Source organism: Schistocerca serialis, chromosome 11 (genome assembly GCF_023864345.2).
Source record: "Schistocerca serialis cubense isolate TAMUIC-IGC-003099 chromosome 11, iqSchSeri2.2, whole genome shotgun sequence".
NCBI classification, from domain to species: Eukaryota; Metazoa; Arthropoda; class Insecta; order Orthoptera; family Acrididae; genus Schistocerca; species Schistocerca serialis.
This window is the reverse complement of record NC_064648.1, coordinates 131773807-131799436: the sequence shown is the minus strand read 5'-3', so window position 1 is coordinate 131799436 and position 25630 is coordinate 131773807. Positions and strand designations below refer to the sequence as shown.

General features: G+C 40.3%; 1 protein-coding gene across 6 annotated transcripts in view; it reads left to right on the top strand.

The window, feature by feature from the left end:
- LOC126426901 (zinc finger protein 239-like) overlaps positions 1-25630 on the top strand; it is an 87866-nt gene that overhangs the window by 47090 nt on the left and 15146 nt on the right. For 5 of the 6 annotated variants that reach the window (XM_050089002.1, XM_050089001.1, XM_050089000.1 and 2 more), the window contains one exon: positions 19869-19906. The exons of the other annotated variant lie outside the window; for it this stretch is intronic. In XM_050089002.1, coding sequence (XP_049944959.1) covers positions 19869-19906 — 38 coding nt within the window. The remainder of the gene's footprint in view (positions 1-19868; positions 19907-25630) is intronic. 6 annotated transcript variants of the gene reach the window in all.

Here is a 25630-nt window from a genome sequence, read left to right as displayed (position 1 = left end):
GAGAGTGATACAGAATTCTGTATTTACATTGACAACTGTCTCTTCTTTTTTTAATTGGTTGTGTATCACTCTCCATGTTTCATACCTCTTGATGCAGCCTTGCCTAGTACTAAGTTTATCTTATTTCAATAGTTTTGTTTATCAATAGATACCGTTATGTAGGCATGTTATTCTTATATTGTGCTAAATGTTTTCCTGTCAACTCCATTGTTATTTATGTGCTGTTCAGTTTTTACTATTTCATTGCAAAGATGTTACTCACTGTATGTTTCTACTTCACTCTAGATGTGTTACTTCTCTTCCAGTGTTGTCTGCTAACATTTAACTTCTTTGGTGATAATACTCAGTAAATGCCTGAAGATGGCCTTGTAAGCCGAAAACCGGTTAGCAATAAAAATAATATTGTAGAACAAAAGCAAACTGTTGCTTTTCATTTATTACAAAAAGAACTGTTTCTTACAATATCATGAGGTATCATTTAGACACATGACAATACCAGAGAAGGAAAGTTGCTACTCACCATATAGCGGAGATGCTTTCGGCCATTAAGGCCTTTGTCAGCCTTAATGGCCGAAAGCTTTAATTGTGTGAATCTTTTTATTGTGCCTATCACGACTCAGCATCTCCGCTATATTCCGCTATATGGTGAGTAGCAACTTTCCTTCTCTGGTACTGTTACATTCCATCCTGGATTTTTCCATTGTCAGACACATGACATGTACATTAAAATTCATGTCATGGGTTTCGAAAACCATGTGTACTATACCTTCAGTAGTTACTCTAGGATCAAAACTAATGTGAAATTTTTGAAAAAAAATAAATTATATTTGTTATTAATTAAGTCTCTAACGTAAAAATGTTCAATAATAATATGGAATAAAGTAAAAGTTCTACATATTGAAGCATTTTTTGTGTGTGTTGTCCTTCTGTCTGTGGAGCTTGATGGTACTTATGAGTACTGGCACTGGAAGAAAAATAAAATAAAATTTTACAAGAAATCATAGAGCCTTCTGAGGCTACAGTAACACCAATTCCACAAAGAAAATGAAACAAAAGTAAATTTTTTCTTAATGTCTGAAGACAAAGGATTAATGTAAAACAATGTAAATTGTGAAATAATAAATTAGTATAAACCAGTGTCATTTTTTAAATCAGTACATCATAATTATATAAAATTAATAAAAAAAACTTGGGCTATTTTTTTCACTGTTACCCAGTGCTGTTATTATTGCTAAGATTCAGTGATGCCATTGCTATCTGCAATGAAACTGACGAACAATTATAGGACTTTTTTAATGGAATGAACAGTTTGATGAGCACACAGTGTGGACTCTGAGTAAACTGAAGAAAACAGTAAGCACCAGAAGTGGGATTGGTGATAAACTAGACATCACAATTCCGGATCACAAACACGACAAAGTGAAGGTATTCTGCTGCCTGTGAAGCAAAATAACACACAACGGACACAGCAAGGAAAAAAAATTTTTGAAAAAAATTGTACCAAACATCGACTTGAATTGAGGAAAAACCCTCTCGGAATGTACGAGACATGTCCAGAAAGTAAGTATCATTTTGGAAAAAAGCTCATAAAAAATATTTTTTCAAAATAAAGCAAGAAAATAGCATTTCTTAAAATATTTTTCTACATAGTTGCAACCATTGTTCGGACATTTGTTCATAGTGAGAAACCATCTTTTCTATGTACTCTTCATAGAAAGATGCCACTAGTGAAGATAGCCTCTCTGAAGACCGGTTTTTGCATCATCGCCACTATCAAAGCACCATCTTCCACAATCGTGCATAAAGTTCACGAACAAGTGGTAGCCAGATGGTGCGAGATCAGGGACATACAACGAGTGACGGAACTACTCTCAAACAAATTGTTGAATAATGTTTTGAGTGACATCAGCAGACTGAAGAAGAGTGTTTTCATGAAGCAACAAGATGCATCGACTGAGCATTCAACACTTTTCATTTCGAATTGCACCCTTATGTTTTCTCAGCATTTCACAGTATTGTAGTGCTTTGAAGGTTTCGCCTCTGGAAAGGAACTCAACAAATAGAATTTCGTGTCTGTTCCAGAACACAGTGCACACATCATTCTGAATTTTTGTTTTTTGAGGAATCGTGAGTGCCTCCACTCCATTGACTATTGTTTTGATTCTGGAGTGACATGACAAACCCGAGTTTCATCACTGGTCACAATTCTGTTTAAGAATTCATCTACCTCAACAGTGTAACAGGTGAGAAATGTCAAAGTGGCACAAAGTCACTTCATTTTGTGGACATCTGTGAGGATTTTTGGAAACCTGTGGGAACACTGTGAAAATTTAAGCTATTTGTGACAGTATCATACAATACAGTTTTTGAAAGTTGTGGAAACTCATCGAAAAGCTTTCTTATTGTGAACCATCTGCTTTCAAGAATTTTCTCATTCACTTTCTCAGCCAAACCAACATTGACTACAGAAGGCAACCCACTCTGTGTCTCATCATGAACATCATCCATCATAGAATTGTCTTCCCCCCTTTCTCAACTTTCTACATCTACATCTACATCTACATTGATACTCCGCAAGCCACCCAACGGTGTGTGGCGGAGGGCACTTTATGTGCCACTGTCATTACCTCCCTTTCCTGTTCCAGTCGCGTATGGTTCGCGGGAAGAACGACTGTCTGAAAGCCTCCGTGCGCGCTCTAATCTCTCTAATTTTACATTCGTGATCTGCTCGGGAGGTATAAGTAGGGGGAAGCAATATATTCGATACCTCATCCAGAAACGCACCCTCTCGAAACCTGGCGAGCAAGCTACACCGCGATGCAGAGCGCCTCTCTTGCAGAGTCTGCCACTTGAGTTTATTAAACATCTCCGTAACGCTATCACGGTTACCAAATAACCCTGTGACGAAACGCGCCGCTCTTCTTTGGATCTTCTCTATCTCCTCTGTCAGACCGACCTGGTACGGATCCCACACTGATGAGCAATACTGAAGTATAGGTCGAACGAGTGTTTTGTAAGCCACCTCCTTTGTTGATGGACTACATTTTCTAAGCACTCTCCCAATGAATCTCAACCTGGTACCCGCCTTACCAACAATTAATTTTATATGATCATTCCACTTCAAATCATTCCGCACGCATACTCCCAGATATTTTACAGAAGTAACTGCTACCAGTGTTTGTTCCGCTATCATATAATCATACAATAAAGGATCCTTCTTTCTATGTATTCGCAATACATTACATTTGTCTATGTTAAGGGTCAGTTGCCACTCCCTGCACCAAGTGCCTATCCGCTGCAGATCTTCCTGCATTTTGCTACAATTTTCTAATGCTGCAACTTCTCTGTATACTACAGCATCATCCGCGAAAAGCCGCATGGAACTTCCTACACTATCTACTAGGTCATTTATATATATTGTGAAAAGCAATGGTCCCATAACACTCCCCTGTGGCACGCCAGAGGTTACTTTAACGTCTGTAGACGTCTCTCCATTGATAACAACATGCTGTGTTCTGTTTGCTAAAAACTCTTCAATCCAGCCACACAGCTGGTCTGATATTCCGTAGGCTCTTACTTTGTTTATCAGGCGACAGTGCGGAACTGTATCGATCTATCCATCATTACATTTTCAACATAATTCTGTACGAGTTGAAATGAAATTCTGCTTGCTCAATGTTCTTTGCATTCAAAAACTGTATTACCGAACATACTTCACAAATGTAAACACGACACAATCTGGCTGTAATGGCATCAGTGGAAAGCCAGTGCACCAGAGAGATGAATGCAAATTTGCAGGATTGCAACACTACCACTGCTGTGGCAGTAGAATGAACCAGTGCCTAATTTCCAGACGCACCTTGTGTGTTGGCGAGACAGCATTGCATGTTAGTAAATCACAGACTATGAGGAATCAGGAAAATGAAGAGAATTGAACCATCTGAGATGTTGTGCGACAGAAGGATGTTGAAAATTAGGTGGGCTGATAAGGTAAAAAATGAGGTGGTTCTCTGTAGGATCTACAAGGAAAGGGTCTATGGCAAACACTGACAAGAAGAAGGGACAAGATGATAGCACATGTGTTGCAGCATCAGGAAAAGTAACCTGTATGGTACTAAAAGGAGCTGTAGAGGGTAAAAACTATAGAGGAAGGCAGAGATTGGAATACATTCAGCAAATAATTGGGGATGTAGGTTACAAGTACTACTCTGAGATGAAAAAGTTGGCCCATGAGAGGAATTCGTTTTAGGCTGCATCAAACCAATCAAAAAATTGATGGCAGAAAGATTACTACTACTACTACTACTACTACTACTATGTATGACTGGAACCCTATTGGATCATAATAAATAAGAATAGACATCAAAATTCTCAAAAATTTATGGCCAAAAATAACATCAGATGTGAAATATAAAAATGCCAAAACACAGTGGCAGTGTTGTTGTTGTTGTTGTTGTTGTTGTCATCGTCATCGTCATCGCCGTTGTAGTTCTACTCAGTCCAAATATTGGTTTGATGCAACTCTCCACACTACTATATCCTGTGCAAGCCTATTCATCTCTGCACAACTGCTACAGGCCGCATCCACTTCGTCCTCCATAACCCTCTCTGTTACCAAATTGACAATGTTAATATACAGGTAGGACATGTTCTGAGGCATCAAGGAATCACCAATTTAGTATTGAAGGGCAGCATGGAGGGTAAAAATCGTAGAGGGTGACCAAGAGATGAATACACTAAGCAGATTCAGAAGGATGTAGGTTGCAGTAGGTACTGGGAGATGAAGAAGCTTGCACAGGATAGAGTAGCATGGAGAGCTGCATCAAACCAGTCTCAGGACTGAAGACCACAACAACAACATCAATATACAGAAATGTAAACAATACATAATAATACATTCTTGGGTTTGATACATTTAAATACAGTAAAACCCCAGTTTTACAGTCCTGTATTTCACGTTTTCCCACTTCTTACATTCAGTTTTGTCTGTCCCAAGAGAAGTCCTATTCTCTCAATACAATGCTTTTCTATCATTAACAATTCCATGTTACAACATTTCCTGCATTTTGTTTTCCTTGACGGCATCACAAACTTCAACATCGATTTTGATACAGATTTCTGCAGAAAATGCAGACAATACACGGAGTTACTGATCATGTAATGTAAGTAAGATTTTCATTGTCGGCATGTGGGATCATGGTCAGCTGTATTATATGTATCCAGTGTTTGCAAGAGTGCAGAGTATACTGGTACACTACCTTAATGATAATCACAATCTGTTGATAGTGAATGTAGTAGCAACATTTTTTCTGCTCGTTGCATTGTATTGCAACAGCTTTAATTTAGTTTCACAGTTATTTATACACATAATCACCATTTTGAAGACTTCCATCTCTATAATGGGCTTTCACGAATTGTCATTACTCCCATGTGAAATACACTAATCCCAACTAGTTGCGCGCAGTCTTAGGTTGGTACAACCTCATGTTAGATGTAAACATTCCTCCTCAAGATGCTCTGTAACATGATGGCAATTTCCACCTTCTTTCTCATCCAGGATGTCCCTGAACCGAGTGGCCGCCCTTTCGGCAAGGAGCAGTAGATTTCATTCCTGTTCTTCTCTGTTTAAGAAGACTGCCAACTTTAGTGTTTTAACTGACATTATGTTACAAGTTTTATTTACCATAATTTTATAATGAATATCAGTAATAGGTCTCATAGTAGAACATGAATATCTTTTTAATGTGATTTCACTAAAGGCTACTGCTCTTGTGTTTTATTTACATCATCAGATATGAGTAGAACAAAGAGGCAAACCCGCATACATTTGTGTTTGTATCAACACTTGGCCACTGTCTTTGCAATTGATGCTTTGTGTACCATGCAAAGCTAGTTGCTGTTAGAGAGAAACAAAAACTGTTAATTATTTCAGATTTTTTAAATTGGTGAAATTTAAATTTTTTAAATTTCATATTTCGAATAATATAAGAAAAATGGTAGTAAGAGTAATTTATTCATTTTCACTTGTCGTGTTTTGTATCTTTCCTGCATTTTACACTTTCCTGCATTTTGCGCTTTCCTGCATTTTGCACTTTGTTGACTGAGGGAGATTGCGCAGTGGTTAGCACACTGGACTCGCATTTGGGAGGACGATGGTTCAAACCCATGTCTGAGCATCCTGATTTAGGTTTTCTCGTGTTTTCCCTAAATCACTTCAGGCAAATGCCAGGATGATTCCTTTGAAAAGGGCATGGCTGATTTCCTGCCCCATCCTTTCATTTTCGATGGGCTGATGACCTCACTGTTTGGCCCCTCCCCTAATCAACCAACCAAAGAACCAACACTCTTTTGGGTCAATCCACTGAGAAGTGTAAAAAAAAAGGGCATTTTACTGTGCATGCATACTATTTGTTTATTTAGTCTGTGTGTCCTATAGTTTGTTTATTTATTGGCCCTTTTATCTATATAGCATGTTGTACCACAAATATTAGACAAGTCTTGCATTCTGGTTTTTTGTACCATCAAGTGATGAGTTGCCACATAAAATTATGGCAAAAGGCATTATGAAATGCACAAAATATGGTAATATATGATGATTAATTTATTTCTAAGATTAGCATTTATAGCACTATGTTGTTTGATCAGTCCAACAGGTATGTTCCCGCCAGTTGAAGTTTTTATCAATGTGCACCCAAACTTTTGGGTTATTGTACCCTAATGACTGATACTTGATAATGTTCTGCATTAATTGTTGGGCATAAATTATACATTGTGCAAAACTGCATACACTCTCTCTCTCTCTCTTGTGTGTGTGTGTGTGTGTGTGTGTGTGTGTGTGTGTGTGTGTGTGTGTGTGTGTGTGTGTGTTCCCCCTAATATGAAGATAGAGTCCTGTTTCCAAGAACCACTTAAAAACTGACAAATTTATTTCTGTTTATTTTTCTGCAATAGAATTTATTATAATGTTTTTGTCATCTTCAGACACTGTTTTATAATTTGATTTCATTTTAATGCACTCATCTTTTTGTGTTTCATGTTTAGGAATGTTTCTTATTAAAAGTCGTACACATCTTTTCTTGCATATTCCAGAAAGCATAATGCCCTTAAATTAAATGTGCTGCTCATGCTAATAGCCTGTACTGAAGATACGGGATATGGAACTTATCAGGAAGACAAAAATATGTAATACATAGAATGCCGTGAAGGACAAAGTGAAACTGGAAAAAAACATCATGTATTATTTTTCATTTACACATTAAAAATCCTATCATGAGGATTTAGATTTAAACACACTAACATGCCTAAGATAATCCCAAGGCCATCATGGAATCACCTTGTGTGTGTGTGTGTGTGTGTGTGTGTGTGTGTGTGTGTGTGTGTGTAATGTAATGTAAATATCTGTATGCAAACAATCTTTCATCCAATATACAACAAGCGGATTTAGTTCTTTTCTGCAAGTGACACTAGTATTGTAATAAATCCAGACACACATAACAGTGACAGAAGAAATTGTAAACAGAGTTCTCAAAAGTATGATTAACTGATTTTCTGTGAATGGTCTCACCCTCAGTTTTAAAGAGATACGACATATTCAGTTCTGCACATCTAGGGGTACTCCACTAACGATGAGTGTAACACGTGGTGAAGAAATGGTGAATAGTGTGAAGACTTCAACATTCTTAAATGTCCACATTGATTAGAATTTAATTTGGAAAAAGCACATTTTGAAAATCAAAACAACTTAATTCAGTCGCATTTGAGGAAAGGTAAGTTAGTAAATTGACGTATTACGCATATTTTCATTGAATAATATCGTATGGAATAATATTTTGGAGATAGCTCATCTTAAAAAAAAGTCTTAATTGCACAAAAATGTGCTGTAAGAATACTATGTGGTGTTCACCCACAATCATCTTGTAGACACCTTTTTAAGGAACTGGTAATTCTGACTACTACTTCACGGTATGTGTATTCCCTCATGAAGTGTGTTGTAAAAAATCCACTGCATTTCAAAAGGAACACTAATGTACATCACCACAATACTAGAAGAAAAAATATCATTCATTGTGCAACACTTAGATTGTATTTAGCACGAAAAGGAGTGTGCAATGCTGCAACAAAAAATTTTGGTCACTTATCCAGTGATCTAAAATGTCTGACAGACAGCTAGGTAAAATTCGAAAACAAACTGAATAAGTTCCTTCTTGACATCTCTTTCTATCCTGTAGAGGATGTAACATGTAAATTCACATCTTTATATCCAATAATAATAGTAATAATAATAAAGAAAAACTTATAGATGAGCAGCATGCAGGCATATTTACAAAACAATATTGAGAGATGAATGTAAAATGACTCATTCCACATCGTTAAGGTTTCTCATGCAAAGGAGCCATGAAATGTGAAACTAAATAAGAAAACTCTTTGCTAGTCATACTCGAACAGGATAGTTAGTAACAAGTGTCAGTCAGTTTTATTACCCTCCCAGGGGACACCGCCGTATCGAAGGTACCTTTAGTACTGGGCGAAGGGTTAGCGCACTCCGACGAAGTGAAGGGTTGTGCAAGCAGCAGTGTGGCTATTGGTAGGGTCACCTGAACTGCAGTGGTCTTGATGGAGGAGCCAGACAAAGAATGTCCCACAACGAAGGGCAGGAAGGGCCCAAAAGGCAGAGTGGAGCGACCTTCCTAGGGGAGAAAACCCTACAAAACCCCCTGACCTCCAGGGTGTGGCCAGTAACCCCCACACTATAAAAATGTCATATTAAGGGACCACAACAAGAGCCTCAGAGAAGGATGGGACATACAAAAGGAGAAGGACAATAGATTTGGCAATAGTAACTCGGAGCGTATGAACAATATTGAAACCTGGAAAATTGAAATAAATAACTGAAAATACCATGAAGTTTAAGATCAATATCATGGCATTACTAGTATTGTAATAAATCCAGACACACATACAGTGACAGAAGAAATTGTAGACAAGAGTTCTCAAAAGTATGATTAACTGCGAAGGCTAGGCCAAGGGCAAGGGCAAATATATATGAGTCGGTATTCTCCTCTATACAGTGGGCCAAAAAGGAGAACAGGGCAATCTGGAACAGGATTTATAACAACAAAAGAAATTGGGAAAAGCCTTTTGGAATTTGAACCTTTAAATGAAAGACTCAGCAGATTGAGCATAAATGGAAAATTCTGGAATATAGCAATGATAACAATGCACACACTAACAGAGGAAGCACAAGAAAAAATAAAAGAACAATTTTATGAAGACCTTGAAAATACGTGTAGTAAAGTACAAAACTACGACCCACTGCTAGTTGTGGGAGATTTAAATGCACAGGTTGAATGTGGAAGAGTATCGCGGAGAAACATATTACATGAAAAAAGAAATGAGAATGGAGATATGTTCTCTCAGTTAGCTGCTAGAAATAATTCACTCATCAAGAGTACGTGCTTTCCTCACAAAAGAATACCTCTTGAAACATGGAATTCAAGTGTAAGTGGAGTAGTTAACTAAATAGACCATGTGTTAATTGAAGTAGAATGTGCGACGTCAGTCATAGATGTATGGAGCAGCAGGGGTCCAGACTGTGACTGAAACCACTACACTGTAAAAGTCATAGTGGGAGAGAAGTTAGTGGTAATACATAAAATCAGTCCCGGCGGGGTCAGGGATTTTCTCTGCCTCGTGATGACCGGGTGTTGTGTGATGTCCTTAGGTTAGTTAGGTTTAAGTAGTTCTAAGTTCTAGGGGACTGATGACCGTGGATGTTAAGTCCCATAGTGCTCAGAGCCATTTGAACCATAAAATCAGAATGAAAAAAAAAAAGCATTTTGGAATATAGCAAAACTTAATGATCCTGAAATTGTAAAAATATACCAAATAAAAATTAAAGCGTCCTGACAGCCAGTGAGGAAATGGTGGGAAATCTAGATTGATGGAATAGAATCCAAAAAGTGGTGAAACAGGCAGCAGAAGAAACAATTGGGGTAAGAAGAAAGGAAAGAAACATGGTTTGCTGATGAATGTGGACTAGCAATAGAATATAAAAATGCAACAAGTCTGAGAAAGTTACAGAGAGAGAGAGACAAGAAGAAATGTGGAGGTGCATAAAGAATTAAGGTCTAATACTAATGGGATGTGTAAGAAAAAGAAAACGAATGACTGAAAGCAAAATTTCAACAGATAGAAGAACTAAAGGAGCAGAATGAGACAAGAAAATTCTATCATGCAATAGGAAAGACGAGAGAGAATTTTACCCACAAAAGATGCACGTAAGTATAGAAATGGTAAGATAATCGTAGATGAACAAAAAATATTGCAGAGATGGGCAGAATACTTTGAAGACATGCTCAATACCAACTCAGACCAGAGATCAAGAGATACGCAAGAGCAGAAGGAGAATATAGAGACAAGAGAAGATGAAAGGAAAGAAGCAAAAAGACCAACATTGGAGAAGGTATACAATCATTGATATATAAATTGAAGAATAAAACCGCACAGCTGGTGAAGAAGGAATAGTGTCAGAACTCATAAAATTCGGTGATCATCCACTGATACGTGAAATACATGCATTAATAAGTAATATTTAAGAAAATGAAAGTGTGCCTGAGGATTGGAAAACTGGGATAATATGCCCTATGTATAACAGAAAGCAAGAAAGTTAGCTTGCAAAAATTGTAGATGCATCACTTTACCAAACGCAGCCAGTAAGATATTTTCTGGGTTGCCAAATGAAAGGATAAAGAAGTGCACTGAAAATATCCTCAGAGAATACCAGTATGGTTTCTGGCCAGATAGTGGCATTTTTTAGCAGTAGTCTGTTACTACGCAAATAATGGAGAAATATGACATAGATATCGACTTCCCGTTTTTTATTTTTTTATTTCAAGCAAGCTTTTATAGTGTAGTCCGTGCAGGATATGGTGGGCTGGACGTGTTAATTTGTTTGTTCAGAAGGGGTGGCCGACATTGTTTGTTCCCTTGCTGCCGGTCGACGATGACAGAAACAATCTGGCAGAAAAATTTCATTTGTACATTACTTATAACTTTATATGTTAGCTTCATAATGGTGTGCCCATCATTTTGTTAATGGTCATAGTTATTGTCATATTCACATGGAAGTAAGACACTGTGTTAAGTTTGAAAAAGTTTGCAATGAAAAACAGGGGTAACTAGACTTTGCATTTGGTGCATATTACATAATACACTCCTGGAAATTGAAATAAGAACACCGTGAATTCATTGTCCCAGGAAGGGGAAACTTTATTGACACATTCCTGGGGTCAGATACATCACATGATCACACTGACAGAACCACAGGCACATAGACACAGGCAACAGAGCATGCACAATGTCGGCACTAGTACAGTGTATATCCACCTTTCGCAGCAATGCAGGCTGCTATTCTCCCATGGAGACGATCATAGAGATGCTGGATGTAGTCCTGTGGAACGGCTTGCCATGCCATTTCCACCTGGCGCCTCAGTTGGACCAGCGTTCGTGCTGGACGTGCAGACCGCGTGAGACGACGCTTCATCCAGTCCCAAACATGCTCAATGGGGGACAGATCCGGAGATCTTGCTGGCCAGGGTAGTTGACTTACACCTTCTAGAGCACGTTGGGTGGCACGGGATACATGCGGACGTGCATTGTCCTGTTGGAACAGCAATTTCCCTTGCCTGTCTAGGAATGGTAGAACGATGGGTTCGATGACGGTTTGGATGTACCGTGCACTATTGTGTCCCCTCGACGATCACCAGTGGTGTACGGCCAGTGTAGGAGATCGCTCCCCACACCATGATGCCGGGTGTTGGCCCTGTGTGCCTCGGTCGTATGCAGTCCTGATTGTGGCGCTCACCTACACGGCGCCAAACACGCATACGACCATCATTGGCACCAAGGCAGAAGCGACTCTCATCGCTGAAGACGACACGTCTTCATTCGTCCCTCCATTCACGCCTGTCGCGACACGACTGGAGGCGGGCTGCACGATGTTGGGGCGTGAGCGGAAGACGGCCTAACGGTGTGCGGGACCGTAGCCCAGCTTCATGGAGACGGTTGCGAATGGTCCTCGCCGATACCCCAGGAGCAACAGTGTCCCTAATTTGCTGGGAAGTGGCGGTGCGGTCCCCTACGGCACTGCGTAGGATCCTACGGTCTTGGCGTGCATCCGTGCGTCGCTGCGGTCCGGTCCCAGGTCAACGGGCACGTGCACCTTCCGCCGACCACTGGCGACAACATCGATGTACTGTGGAGACCTCACGCCCCACGTGTTGAGCAATTCGGCGGTACGTCCACCCGGCCTCCTGCATGCCCACTATACGCCCTCGCTCAAAGTCCGTCAACTGCACATACGGTTCACGTCCACGCTGTCGCGGCATGCTACCAGTGTTAAAGACTGCGATGGAGCTCCGTATGCCACGGCAAACTGGCTGATACTGACGGCGGCGGTGCACAAATGCTGCGCAGCTAGCGCCATTCGACGGCCAACACCGCGGTTCCTGGTGTGTCCGCTGTGCCGTGCGTGTGATCATTGCTTGTACAGCCCTCTCGCAGTGTCCAGAGCAAGTATGGTGGGTCTGACACACCGGTGTCAATGTGTTCTTTTTTCCATTTCCAGGAGTGTATGTTGCTGCATTAGCTAACATGTTGAAGTTGTCTTTAGACTTGGGTGGAGGTCTCTGTCTGTCACTGATCTCGAGAAAATTGATCTAATGTAGCACACTAATTTGCGACTGTGTGCAGCAGTGATAAAGCCAGAGTGAAATATCCACAACATTCCTCATACTTAATAAAAGGTTTAAGTTTGAAATGAGATTTTACAAATGATAGCATACAAAGAGGAGAGATATTTGCCATATGGTTATTATGTGAAACTTCATTAACTACCATATTATTCCATTAACTAGAGACTTTTTCAATGAAAGAATGTTATTTGTAAGGGCCATCAATAGCTGATGAAACGGGAAATGCTATGGGGTTTGGAAGCACATAAGTGAAGAGATTAAACTTTTATTTTTGTACCAAGGAGGTGATTTTTCATAAGCTACTGATCTTACTTTTCCTCAACTCCTCACTTAATAAACCACTGTTTCAGAATTCTCTCACAATTGTGTCTGCACAGCATGTTGGAGAGGTGACAATGTGTATACTCCACTGTGTCTTGGCAAAAGAATCAAATTTTAACACGGTAGCAAGAGAAATGTGTAGGTTTTACTCAAAATTCGCCAGTCATGATGCTTCACTGAAAGTTACAAATGGTTAACGAGCCAGGTGAAAATAAATTGTGGCTTTCATTGTATTTTCAGCAGAATTCTTTCTAGATACTAACCCAAGCAGAGGTGATAGATGTTTTGGAATGATCAACATGCAAGTGTGGGCTCCTCTTAATATTTGCAAAAAATGTGAGCGTAGGCTTCAGTTTAGAACGGCACTTGCCCTTCGGCACTCAGCATTTCCCCTACAGCGTCTGCCCATAACCCGCACCACTTCTTCTTTCCCCACATGTGCCCTGCCGTTTGCGCATCTACTGGTAATGTTTTTCTGCTTTGACTCTAACAGGCCTACACTGTATAAATAATTGGGCATCTGCGACAAGCTAAGAAGGTTAGTTGAGTTAACAATGAAGAACACAAAGGCAAAAGTAAAAGTGAACAACAAAATGAGAAAGAGCTGTAACTTTACAGATGGAGTGAAACAGGGTGATTTTTGTCTCTCTGCAGTCCTGTTCAACTTAGCACTGCATAATCTGATACAAAAAGTAGACAAGAGAGGAACAATAAAGATGAAATCTTATGAAAAGGTAAGTTGCCACTCAGCATATAGCGGAGATGCTGAGTCGCATATAGGCACAACAAAAAGACTGTCACAAATAAACAAACAAACCTTTCGGCCATTAAGGCCTTCATCAACAATAGACACACACACCACATGCAACTCACACACATGATCGCAATCTCATAAGTAGAGTGTGCAGTGCTGTTTGTGGGCAACAAGAGAAACACAGGAAAGAAGAGAAAGAAGGATGAACATTGAGTATAGTGATGTAAAGGAAATAGTAACAAAGGAAAACAGCACTGGGTTATGATAAAAAAAAAGCTATCAGGCAAAAATCAAACAATGGAAAATTCAGGATGGAATGTAAGAATATTGTGAAAAGGAAACTTGCCACTCACCATATAGCAGAGACACTGAGTTGCGGATTGGCACAACAAAAAGACTGTCACAAAAGCTTTTGGACTGAAAGCTTTACTTATTTATCTGTGACAGTCTTTTTGTTGTGCCTACCTGCGACTCAGCATCTCCGCTATATGCAGATTCTGGATTTTCCATTGTTTGATGGAATCTTAGTCAGATGTGTGCATATGCAGATGATATTGCAAATGTGGGAAGAGATGTTGCTGTGTTACATGGCTTTATGCTTAATTACAGACTTACTATTTTATCACTTGATTTGTTTTCACCGAATAACGCCCGCTGTTTACGTCGTCCTTCGTGGCTGAGCAGTGTATCACTTTTCGTTCTGACGCCGCAACTCTCCTTTCCTATATCTTTACTACTTTTTATCTATATTGATCTGTTTACAAAGAGAAAGCAGAAAATCTCTTCCTTTCAGGTCGTCCAACAACGACCTAGGAAGCTCGACGCCCTCGCGGCCCGGGCTCTTCCACGGCTCGCGGTAGTTTGCAGCATTCGTTTTATTCCTTGCCCACTTGCCGCTATGTCGAACTTTCGTGGTGATCGTTGGGCAACGTCTTCCACATTATCTGCATCATAAATAAACTTTCTTCGCACAGTATTTCTGAAAACCCAAAAACAAACTTAAAGAACATAATAATAACAACAACTGTTCTTACAATTATTCGTATAAGTCTTGGTCGGTTTAATGAGGGGTGGGACAGGCCTAAGCCATGTGACAGCACAATGTAAACACCCTTAAAGAAATTGACGAAATAATGGAAGCAAGAAGGAGAAAAATTAGACTTTGGGTAAATGAAAACAAGACCAAATACATGGTAATGACCCATTGTAAAACTAAAAGAACAGCACATGAGCTGCCAGCTGTTTCCGTTATTTGTGTGTCCTCTTAACCAGCAACAGTAATATGAGACAACGTATTAGAGAAAGGATACAAGCAGGGAACAGAGTCTATTATGCAAAATTACAGATATTCAATAATTTTTTTGTAAATTGTGTGTGGGAGGGGGGGAAGGAAAGATAAGGAACTATTGATGTTACATGCATTGGGGCTTTAGGCAAAATCATCGGTGATGAGTAAAATGTGTGCCAGTTCAAGTTCGAACCCAGGATCTCTTGCTTACTAGGTAGTTGTGTTAACCACTGCGCCGACCGGACACAAAGTTTATCACAGTTGCGCAGACTACCTCGGCACGCCTCCTAGCCGACCCACATCCCCACCTAGTGCCTCCTATCTGCAGTCCCTGTCCAGTCCTCGATGCCCGCTACTTTGAGATTCCCACTGGAGGTCGAACTTCATTGTGCATCCACTCTGAAGGTGGTGGATTCTTTGTCCATCGAGGTGAGTCAGTTATACGAATGCGTAGTGTCTATTGTTTCTGACATGTTCAAACGAGCAGACACCATGCAGAATCCGCAGCTGTGATACGTTTTTAGGTAAACTGAAGGTGGAGAGGGGGGAAGGGAAAGAAAAGGGAAGAAACTATTGAGGTCAGCTGCGTTGAGACTTCTGTAATTACAAGAACAGTCAAATTATAAGTCTACTATTCCATTGATGACCTGCTGACAGAAGCAGATACAAACAACCTGAGGCCATTTGAAAGGAAAATTCGGTAAAAAAGTTTTTGGTTCATGATAGAGGCAGAGGGTTGGAGAATAAGGTACAACAACGAAGCACAAGATCTTATACAAGAGAAATATATAGTGAAATGTGTTAAATATCAAAGAATATGCTGTTTATGACATAGGGAGAGGATGACACGGGACAGGATGCCCAAACAGATAATGAAAGGCAGATTTATTCTGCCAGAAGGAAGGACCGACCGAGAGCTAGATGGTTGTACAACGTTTTAGTCGACCTTACTGAGTTTGAGATCAAAGGATGGAAGAGAAAAGCAGAGAACAGAGATGTTTGGGGAAAGATTATTCAGGAGACAAAAGCCCATCAAGGACAGTAGTGAAGAAGAGGAGGAAGAAATTGGCTTTGTTAGGAAGTTCAATTGGAGTGTGAATTGATCGTCAATAAACCCTTTAGGCTGCACGTAAACTGTTCGTCGTTAGTAGTGATACTTTTCGTGGTTGTTGGGTATCTGTTGAAAATGTATGTGCCTGTATAATTAACACCTTTCTGGACTGAAATTACAGTACACATTTACATAGACTTTTTTTCCTGGCACTGACCCTGAGAACTGAACTGTTTGTTTGAAAGAGAATTATATTACTTTTGACAAATTTCTTTATGGTATGAGTAGACAGAGAAGCATCAGGTAGTACACCCAATCCAGCAAAAGCTACTACAGAACATTCTCGAGTTTTCTAAAGTGGGATGGTACAATTCTTAAGAAAATCTCAAAGATTTGAGATTTCTGTTTTTTTGTTACTAGCAAAGAGTCAGAGACTTTGATGATAACAAGTAGGAGTATGAAAATGTTTTGTAGTTCGTTACCATACTGTAATAGTGCTGTGCCATGTTGTTATACAAGGGTAACTAGAAAAAAATGGCTCCTGTCTTTTTAAAATTATTATTTTACAAGAAAAATGCTGTATACTATACATAGGATAACAGCTACAGTGCTCACAATTAAGTTGTGTCTTTTTAACAAAATCCACTTTTTTTTCCCATATTGACACAAGAGCATGTATACCCCTATAGTAAAAATAAGATCCCACTTTCTCAGCCACTGGACCACAAAAATTTTCAAGGTCTCCACATCTGCAAAGTGACATCCACATTGTGCTTTCTTAAGTGGCCTGAAGAGATAGAAGTCTGACAGTGCAGTGGCAGAGAATTTGTTTGACATGCTGTCTGTATGTCACATCGAGCTCTGCTCCTTGTTGCACCAGTCTCTGTTTATCCTTCAGTGGCGAACCCATCATGTGACAGTGCTGATGTCCATTGTAACAATTCCGTACACGTTCCTCGGGCTTTCATGTGTTTGATTGGATGTTTCATGAACTGCATCGAGGAATTCAATCACAGATCGCTGTCTTATGTTAGGTTGGTGCATAAGTTTAGTGTGTTTTTCCACAAGTTTAATAAACATAACAGATACATAAGAGAGGCGTCAATCATTAATAATATATTCTCCTTCACTGTTTACAATAATTTGCAGAGCTGGAGTAACTTTTCAATTCCGTGAATGTAGGAATCACATGGTTTTGAGGCGAAGAATTCGTCGAGCCACGTGCGGAGTGCATTTTCATCTGGAAAGGAAATTCCTTGAAAGTTGTTTGATAGGGAGCAAAAAAGGTGAAAATCCTAGGGTGCAAGATCAAGTGAATGACATGGGTGTGGAATGTCTTCCCGTCCCAACTCCTGTATAGTGTTTTATGTCAGTCCAGCAGTATGTAGGCGAGTGGTATCGTGGAGTAGCATCAGTGTTGCTGGTCGTTGTTCTCGGATTGCATCTGCAAGATGACTCAGTTGTTGCCAATAAAAGTCAACAGTGATGGTTATGCCTTAGTGAAGCAACCCTTACTTCACTATTCCATCGCTGTTCCACAAGATGTACAGGGTTATTACAAATGATTGAAGCGATTTCACAGCTCTACAATAACTTTATTATTTGAGATATTTTCACAATGCTTTGCACACACATACAAAAACTCAAAACGTTTTTTTAGGCATTCACAAATGTTCGATATGTGCCCCTTTAGTGATTCGGCAGACATCAAGCCGATAATCAAGTTCCTCCCACACTCGGCGCAGCATGTCCCCATCAATGAGTTCGAAAGCATCGTTGATGCGAGCTCGCAGTTCTGGCATGTTTCTTGGTAGAGGAGGTTTAAGCACTGAATCTGTCACATAACCCCACAGAAAGAAATCGCATGGGGTTAAGTCGGGAGAGCGTGGAGGCCATGACACGAATTGCTGATCGTGATCTCCACCACAACTGATCCATCTGTTTTCCAATCTCCTGTTTAAGAAATGCCGAACATCATGATGGAAGTGCGGTGGAGCACCATCCTGTTTGAAGATGAAGTCGGCGCTGTCGGTCTCCAGTTGTGGCATGAGCCAATTTTCCAGCATGTCCAGATACACGTGTCCTGTAACGTTTTTTTCACAGAAGAAAAAGGGGCCGTAAACTTTAAACTGTGAGATTGCACAAAACACGTTAACTTTTGGTGAATTGCGAATTTGCTGCACGAATGCGTGAGGATTCTCTACCGCCCAGATTGGCACATTGTGTCTGTTCACTTCACCATTAAGAAAAAATGTTGCTTCATCACTGAAAACAAGTTTCGCACTGAACGCATCCTCTTCCACGAGCTGTTGCAACCGCGCCAAAAATTCAAAGCGTTTGACTTTGTCATCGGGTGTCAGGGCTTGTAGCAATTGTAAACGGTAAGGCTTCTGCTTTAGCCTTTTCCGTAAGATTTTCCAAACCGTCGGCTGTGGTACGTTTAGCTCCCTGCTCGCTTTATTTGTCGACTTCCGCGGGCTACGCGTGAAACTTGCCCGCACGCGTTCAACCGTTTCTTCGCTCACTGCAGGCCGACCCGTCGATTTCCCCTTACAGAGGCATCCAGAAGCTTTAAACTGCGCATACCATAGCCGAATGGAGTTAGCAGTTGGTGGATCTTTGTTGAACTTCGTCCTGAAGCGTCGTTGCACTGTTATGACTGACTGATGTGAGTGCATTTCAAGCACGACATACGCTTTCTCGGCTCCTGTCGCCATTTTGTCTCACTGCGCTCTCGAGCGCTCTGGCGGCAGAAACCTGAAGTGCGGCTTCAGCCGAACAAAACTTTATGAGTTTTTCTATGTATCTGTAGTGTGTCGTGACCATATGTCAATGAATGGAGCTACAGTGAATTTATGAAATCGCTTCAATCATTCGTAATAGCCCTGTATAGCATTATCTTTTGTGGATGCATGTAGATCTTAGAATGGGAAGTAGCTGTGTTCTCTGGACTCAACCATTCCTTTCTTTTTCCTTGTGTTAGCATAAAGACACCATTTCTCATCACCAGTAATGACACAGGGTGGGAATGGTCAGTGTCACCATACTGATGTGGATTAATGCGTTTAAATGACCTTCGTCAAACCCTGGAGGTCTCCCTGACCATGGAGAGTCACAAATGTTAAAATGATAATCCTTATTGTGGGGGACCATTTTCTTGCCATGCTCTGTCCAGTAGCATTCTCCCCATTCACGGCGCAAACGTTTCTGGCTGCCTCTAATGCTGTCATTCTGTATTGAACTCAAACAGAATAATATGTCAGAAACATTCTGATTTCTCCACGTGGCACTCGATTTTCTTGCATCGTCACCTTCACTCACTGTTTCTAAATGACAACATGTAAACTCAGATAGCAACAGCGAAGTACAAATAAAAAATTATAATCGATAAATAAACCCATAACAACTGCAATACTGACCTGCAAAACAAAAATGTTATGAACTTATGCACCGACCTAGTGTGCACGTCTATGTTGGCCATTTTCTAAACATATGCAGTGGTGCCACCTGTTAATTTAGTGTGCTGTTACTGGAGAGGGCTGTAGAAGTAGTTTTGTGAAAGAGCGCCAAATTTGTGTTTAATTCATTACCAATTTAAATAAAGGATGGAAAAAAATAGGAGGCGTTATTTTCTGACTGGCCATTGTAATTTGCTTGTTTTACAGCTCCATTTTACCTAATTCTGCTATAAAACTGTTCCAGGAATCCGAATCAGGAGACACAACAGTGGACACTCCAAGGTAAGATAAGCATTATTTGTAAGACATATGAAGCTCTCTTAAGGGGGAGAAGGGACGGGGTGACCTTTAGTTGGCTCAGTCATTACGTGGGTAGAAAGTAGTTTCTACATTGATGTACAGTGTTTCTTTCCATCACAAAAATAACCTCATTGGACAATATTATTCACCCCATGAAAACAGCATACTGCACTACCAGCGTAAGTCATGGCAGGGAAATGATGTGCGTGTGACAGTCAGTCGTCAGAGGCACCAAAGTGAGTAGGGTCGACCAGGAGATGTAATAAAATGGCAGAAAGGAGCCATTGTGTTTGAACATATGTGTGCTCGCACCATGAATGAAGCTGTCATCTTTGTACTGAGCAAGCCATTGTACAGTGTGTGGCAGTGTGGCAGAAGGTACCTTGTACCATTACCAGTCATTTCCTTTCCTGTTTCAGTTGGAAATAGAGTGAGGGAAAAATGACTTCCTATATGCCTCTGTATGAGCCCTAATTTCTCTTATACTTGTGGTCCTTATGCAAGATGTGCATTGGTGGCAGCAGAATCGTTTTGCAGCCAGCTTCAAGTTCCGGTTTTCTAAATTTTCTCAGTAGTGCTCCTCAAAAGAACATCACCTTACCTCCATGGATTCCCATCCAATTGTTCGAACCTACCAGTCATGAATCTAGCAGCCCATCTCTGAATTGTTTTGATGTCTTCCTTTAATCTGATTTGATACAGATCCCAAACACTCGAGCAGCACTCAAGAATAGGTCACGCCATCGTCCTATATGCAGTCTCCTTAAACCTGAACCACACTTTCCTAGAATTCTCCCAGCAAACCAGAGTTGACAATTTGCCTCTCCTACCACAATCCTTACACACTCGTTGCATTTCGTATCGCTTTACAACGTTACACCAAGGTATTTAAACCACGTGACTGTGTCAAGCAGGACACCACTAATGCTGTATCCAAACATTATGGAATTGTTTTTCCTACTCATCCACATTAACGTACATTTTTCCACATTTAGAGCTAGCTGCTATTCATCACACCAACTAGAAACTTTGTCTAAATCTTGTATATTCCTACAGTAACTCAACTTCGACACCTTCCATACACCACAGCATCACCAAACAACCGCAAGGCACTGCCCACCCTGTCTGCTACATCTTTACATGCATAGAGTGTAATAGCAGTCCTATTGCCCTTGCCTGGGATACTCCTGAAAGTACCTTTGTCTTGTGAGAACATTCGCTGTCGAGGACAATGTACTGGCTTCTATTACTTAAGAAGTCTTTCAGCCACTCACATATCTGGGAACCTATTCTGTATGCTCGTACCTTTGTTAGCACTCTGATGTGAGGTAATGGGTCAGAAGGTTATCGGGAATCTAGAAATATGGAATCTACCTGTTTCTCTTCGTCTATGGGTCACCGGATATCATGTGAGACTAGAGCAAGGTGATTTTCACATACCTAATCATTTCTAAATCTGCGTCAATTACTGGACAGAAACTTTTCTATCTTAAGAAAATTTATTGTATTCAACGTGAAAATATCTTGAGGAATTCTGCAGAAAACCAGTGTTAAGGATATTGGTCTGTAATTTCGCAAAGCAGTTCTTTTACCTGTCTTACGTACAGGAGTCACCTGTGCTTTCTTTTTTAACTGCTCGGGTTTTTGCACTGGCCAAGAGATTCGGTATAAATGTGAGCTAGGTAAGGGGTGAATACTGTGGTGTCACCGCCAGACACCACACTTGCTAGGTGCTAGTCTTTAAATCGGCCGCGGTCCGTTAGTATACGTTGGACCCACGTGTCGCCACTGTCAGTGATTGCAGACCGAGCGCTGCCACACGGCAGGTCTAGTCTAGAGAGACTCCCTAGCACTCGACCCAGTTGTACAGCCGACTTTGCTATCGATGGTTCACTGACAAATTACGCTCTCATTTGCCGAGACGATAGTTAGCATAGCCTTCAGCTACGTCATTTGCTACGACCTAGCAAGGCGCCATTATCAATTGCTATTTATCTTGTGATGCATTTACCGTCAGACCGATGTTCACCAATTATGGATTAAAGTTAAGTATTCCAGAAGCTTCGTACTTTATGTACTAGACTCAACTCCTTTAACTGTTCCAGACCTCACGCCAGCCTGCGTGAGCTTAAACGCGTGCCTTTCGGCTACCCGTCACTGTGGATTGTCCATAACAAATACCATAAAAAATTCTTTGTAAAATCAAATTGGGATTGTGGATGGTCGCTTCGCTCCCCTCGATTAATGATAATATTACTAGTGATAACCCAACATGATAAATCGTCGGACTTCATATGATGCGACTGCACACGGGCACGACAGATTGCACCCAACGACCCGTATCTTGGTGCCTGGAGTTTCCAACCTTCACGCTATGTTTATATTAGTAAATTTTTAAAATCGGGGAATAATCTGCAATACTTCACACAGTAGACTATGGGGTTGATTCCATTTGAGGTACGCTACTGTAATTAATCTTCCCTTAACCAGGAGTGTAGCTCACAGACTCGAACTTTCTTCAGCAAGGACCCTGGCTTCTCTTAATATGTCACACGTCATATTGGTTACATTTCACATACACTATTACAATAAATAGTACCTTAAAACTGCACATATTAATCTACAAATATCTTTTCACTAATTACCGACTCGTCTACTATGCTGTGCTGATATTTCTTTGTTTTAGTCGATGCAGTTATCTTTAATACTACAATTTTATACACTTTAAAGTATTTGTCTGTACCACCGTAGACAGCTTTCCCTGGTCTTCTCGATGATAGGTGCCAGGTCAGTCCATACCAGCTGCGAACTCCATTGTTGTCACTGTCACAAACCTTCCCCCTGTTAAAAAAAACAAGCATCAACTTTTCGCCTGGGCATTTTTATGAATCCTATCACCAATTGTGTGCACCAATTTTAAGCAAGAAGGAAGTTCGTAATAATGTGTAAAACTGAAAAATGAACTCATCTGATTGTTGTAGGTCTTCATCAAAATTATGAGATGTTCAGTAATCGTTTACATCTATAGTCCGCGACAGCGTTAATGGCCTGTCGCCGCGCCGCAACGCGCAGTTTCCAAATAGTGCTGCGTTGTCAACTCGGCGCTGGGCGAATTGACGGCAGCTATCCTACAGACAGCTGCTTTAGCCGATGTTTGATCTGTCTCGCTACAGTCAGGTTCATGGTACTCTACTCCCTGTTCCGTGATAAATTCATTAAACGTACGTAATAGCTGCGACATACACATAACAGAATAGAATGTCTATTCAACCTTTCCCAGTCATAACTACATTACGAAATAGTGTTACATATTCTCTCACTGCAGAATGGATTTCATAAAAATTGCACCTTACAGAAAGATTACACCTTACGTTCCTCTTGCTTTATAAATAAAAAGACGAAAGAATCAAATCTAAAATACCAACCCCGTCCCCAGGACTAACAGCATTTTAATCTACTTTATATCGCAGACAGAATAGAGAGAGAAGTAAAATAAGCAAATTTGTTTGAATGGCCATTATCCGCAGCTAGTATATAAATAATCATTTTTTGAAGTAAATGCCTTTTCTAGCTGCAATCTGTTTTATTAATCCAGACACGTTTAGAATTTTATTTTAAGGCATTATCAGTGGATATCATCTGAAATAGTACACTGTAGCTACATGCTGTCATTGTAGATTTAAGAACAGTTCACGCCCTTATTTTTGCATATAATCATAAGTAATAATTTATTTATGCAAAAATAACGGCGTATATAACTGTTTTCAAATCTACATGATGGCATATAATAGCTACAGTGTACTACATCAAATGATATCCACCGATAATGCCTTAAAATAAAATTCTAAACGCGTCTGGATTAATAAAACAGATTGTAGCATGAAAGGGCGTTTAATTTAAAGAAAAAAACGAAGTAAAATAATTGGACTTTACATATTTAAATCCAATGTTCTTCAACATTCTTTGCATTGATCTTGCACTTCCATCAAACCCAGTAGCTTCGTGCATAACAGTGTACAATTTCGCTGCTATGGGGAACTCGCCTCTTTCATAAAATTCGAAAACCTTGCGAAGTAACACATTTTGATTGAAGACGTCGATTCCTGTTACCCTCTTTGGAACGCTATGTTTCTTCCCTGGAGTTCGAAACACCACATTGCCAACTGCCTGCTCTGACAGCTTCACCTCCTGTATATCTCGCCTGACAGTTTGTACACAAATATCACCACAGGCCGCTGCAGTGCATTCCTGCACCTTGGCAACCTCGCAGATTGGCTCGCTGAAACTGCCCCACGCTTGAAGAAAGAGTACACTCTAAAAATAAGGTCTCTTGCCTGTTTGTGAAACACTTGACGTTTAGGTGTTTCAGCCATTACGACAAAACTCAAGAGAAGATCCAATATACAACAGATATCGGCCAACCGCACTTTTTCGCACGTAAAACACGGTAGAACTCTGAAATACGATGGAGCTTCAGACAGCACGAGACACAGAAACCGAATGACCGCTCATTGGCCAACTGCGCAGCTGTCTACTGTGCATCGTCGGCCGTGCGGCCTTCAACGCTGTTGCGAAGTATAGTAGGATGATGGGTTCAGCTCTTGACAAATGTGGGATCTGCAGCATAATGAATTTTTGTCCATCTGTGTCTGGTCCTCCATCGAAGTCCATATTAATGATCTGAAAGACTTCGGGATCTCACCATATTAATAGGAATTGCACATTTGAATCTGTATTTTTAGGCCATTTTTCCAATACCATTTCCAACAAAGTCTGGCCAAGTTGATGTGGTTACAGTTTGTTCTGGTGGCTCAGTTTCAGCATTTTCATCGCAAGCATATGGAACTGACAAATTCCTAGCATCAGTTATGGGCCCTAGTGGGTCACCGGTGGTGGGTACTTGCACTACTTCAGATTCGTCTTGGTTCTGAGCACCACTAGAACTCGCACCTGACGGCCCTTGCATAGGTTTTGGCATCTGCGAAGGAACTTTCGTCAACTTTACTATAGCCTCTTCATGTTTTCCTGATAGTTTCATCCTTGACTTTCTTCTTTTGATATGATGCTCCACTATCCTGGTTACGTGAGCTGTAGCAACACACACTCGTGATAGAAATAAGAAATAACAATGAATACACTACACGTGCATAAAATTAAGTACAATTTAGTATGTTAAAAGAAATAATGCGGTTCTACATGGGTAAAGCCGCAGAGCGATTGAAAAGTTTAGAAATAAGCAAAACAAATGTTCACCTTAACCACTCCTGAATCTTTGATGAATCGTATGGAACATATAAACTTGAATTTATAAGAACTGACAAATTTATGTACATGTGAAATTTTGTCAGAGTATAAAATAAACTTTTTCAATGGTGCCTTGCTTTTCTGAGCAACAAAAATGTTGAAGGTATCAATGTTGCTTGCTCACAGTCACATCTTTGAGTTGATCAATACGACAATAACTCAAAAGTCAAAATCAGCACACTAATTGGATATGTTGCACAGCACAGAAGTGGTCCAAGCAATCACTGAGAGTGGAATACCGGGGCTTAAGGACCATCACACATGGGCCGTGCATTCGAGTGTCAGCATTGAGTATGCCGAGTTTCTGACATCATAGCATGGAAAAAACACTTTGAAAGGCCTTTCCAAACATGTAGAGCTTGGCAGATATTCTGAACATATATTTGAACATAGACCAAAGAG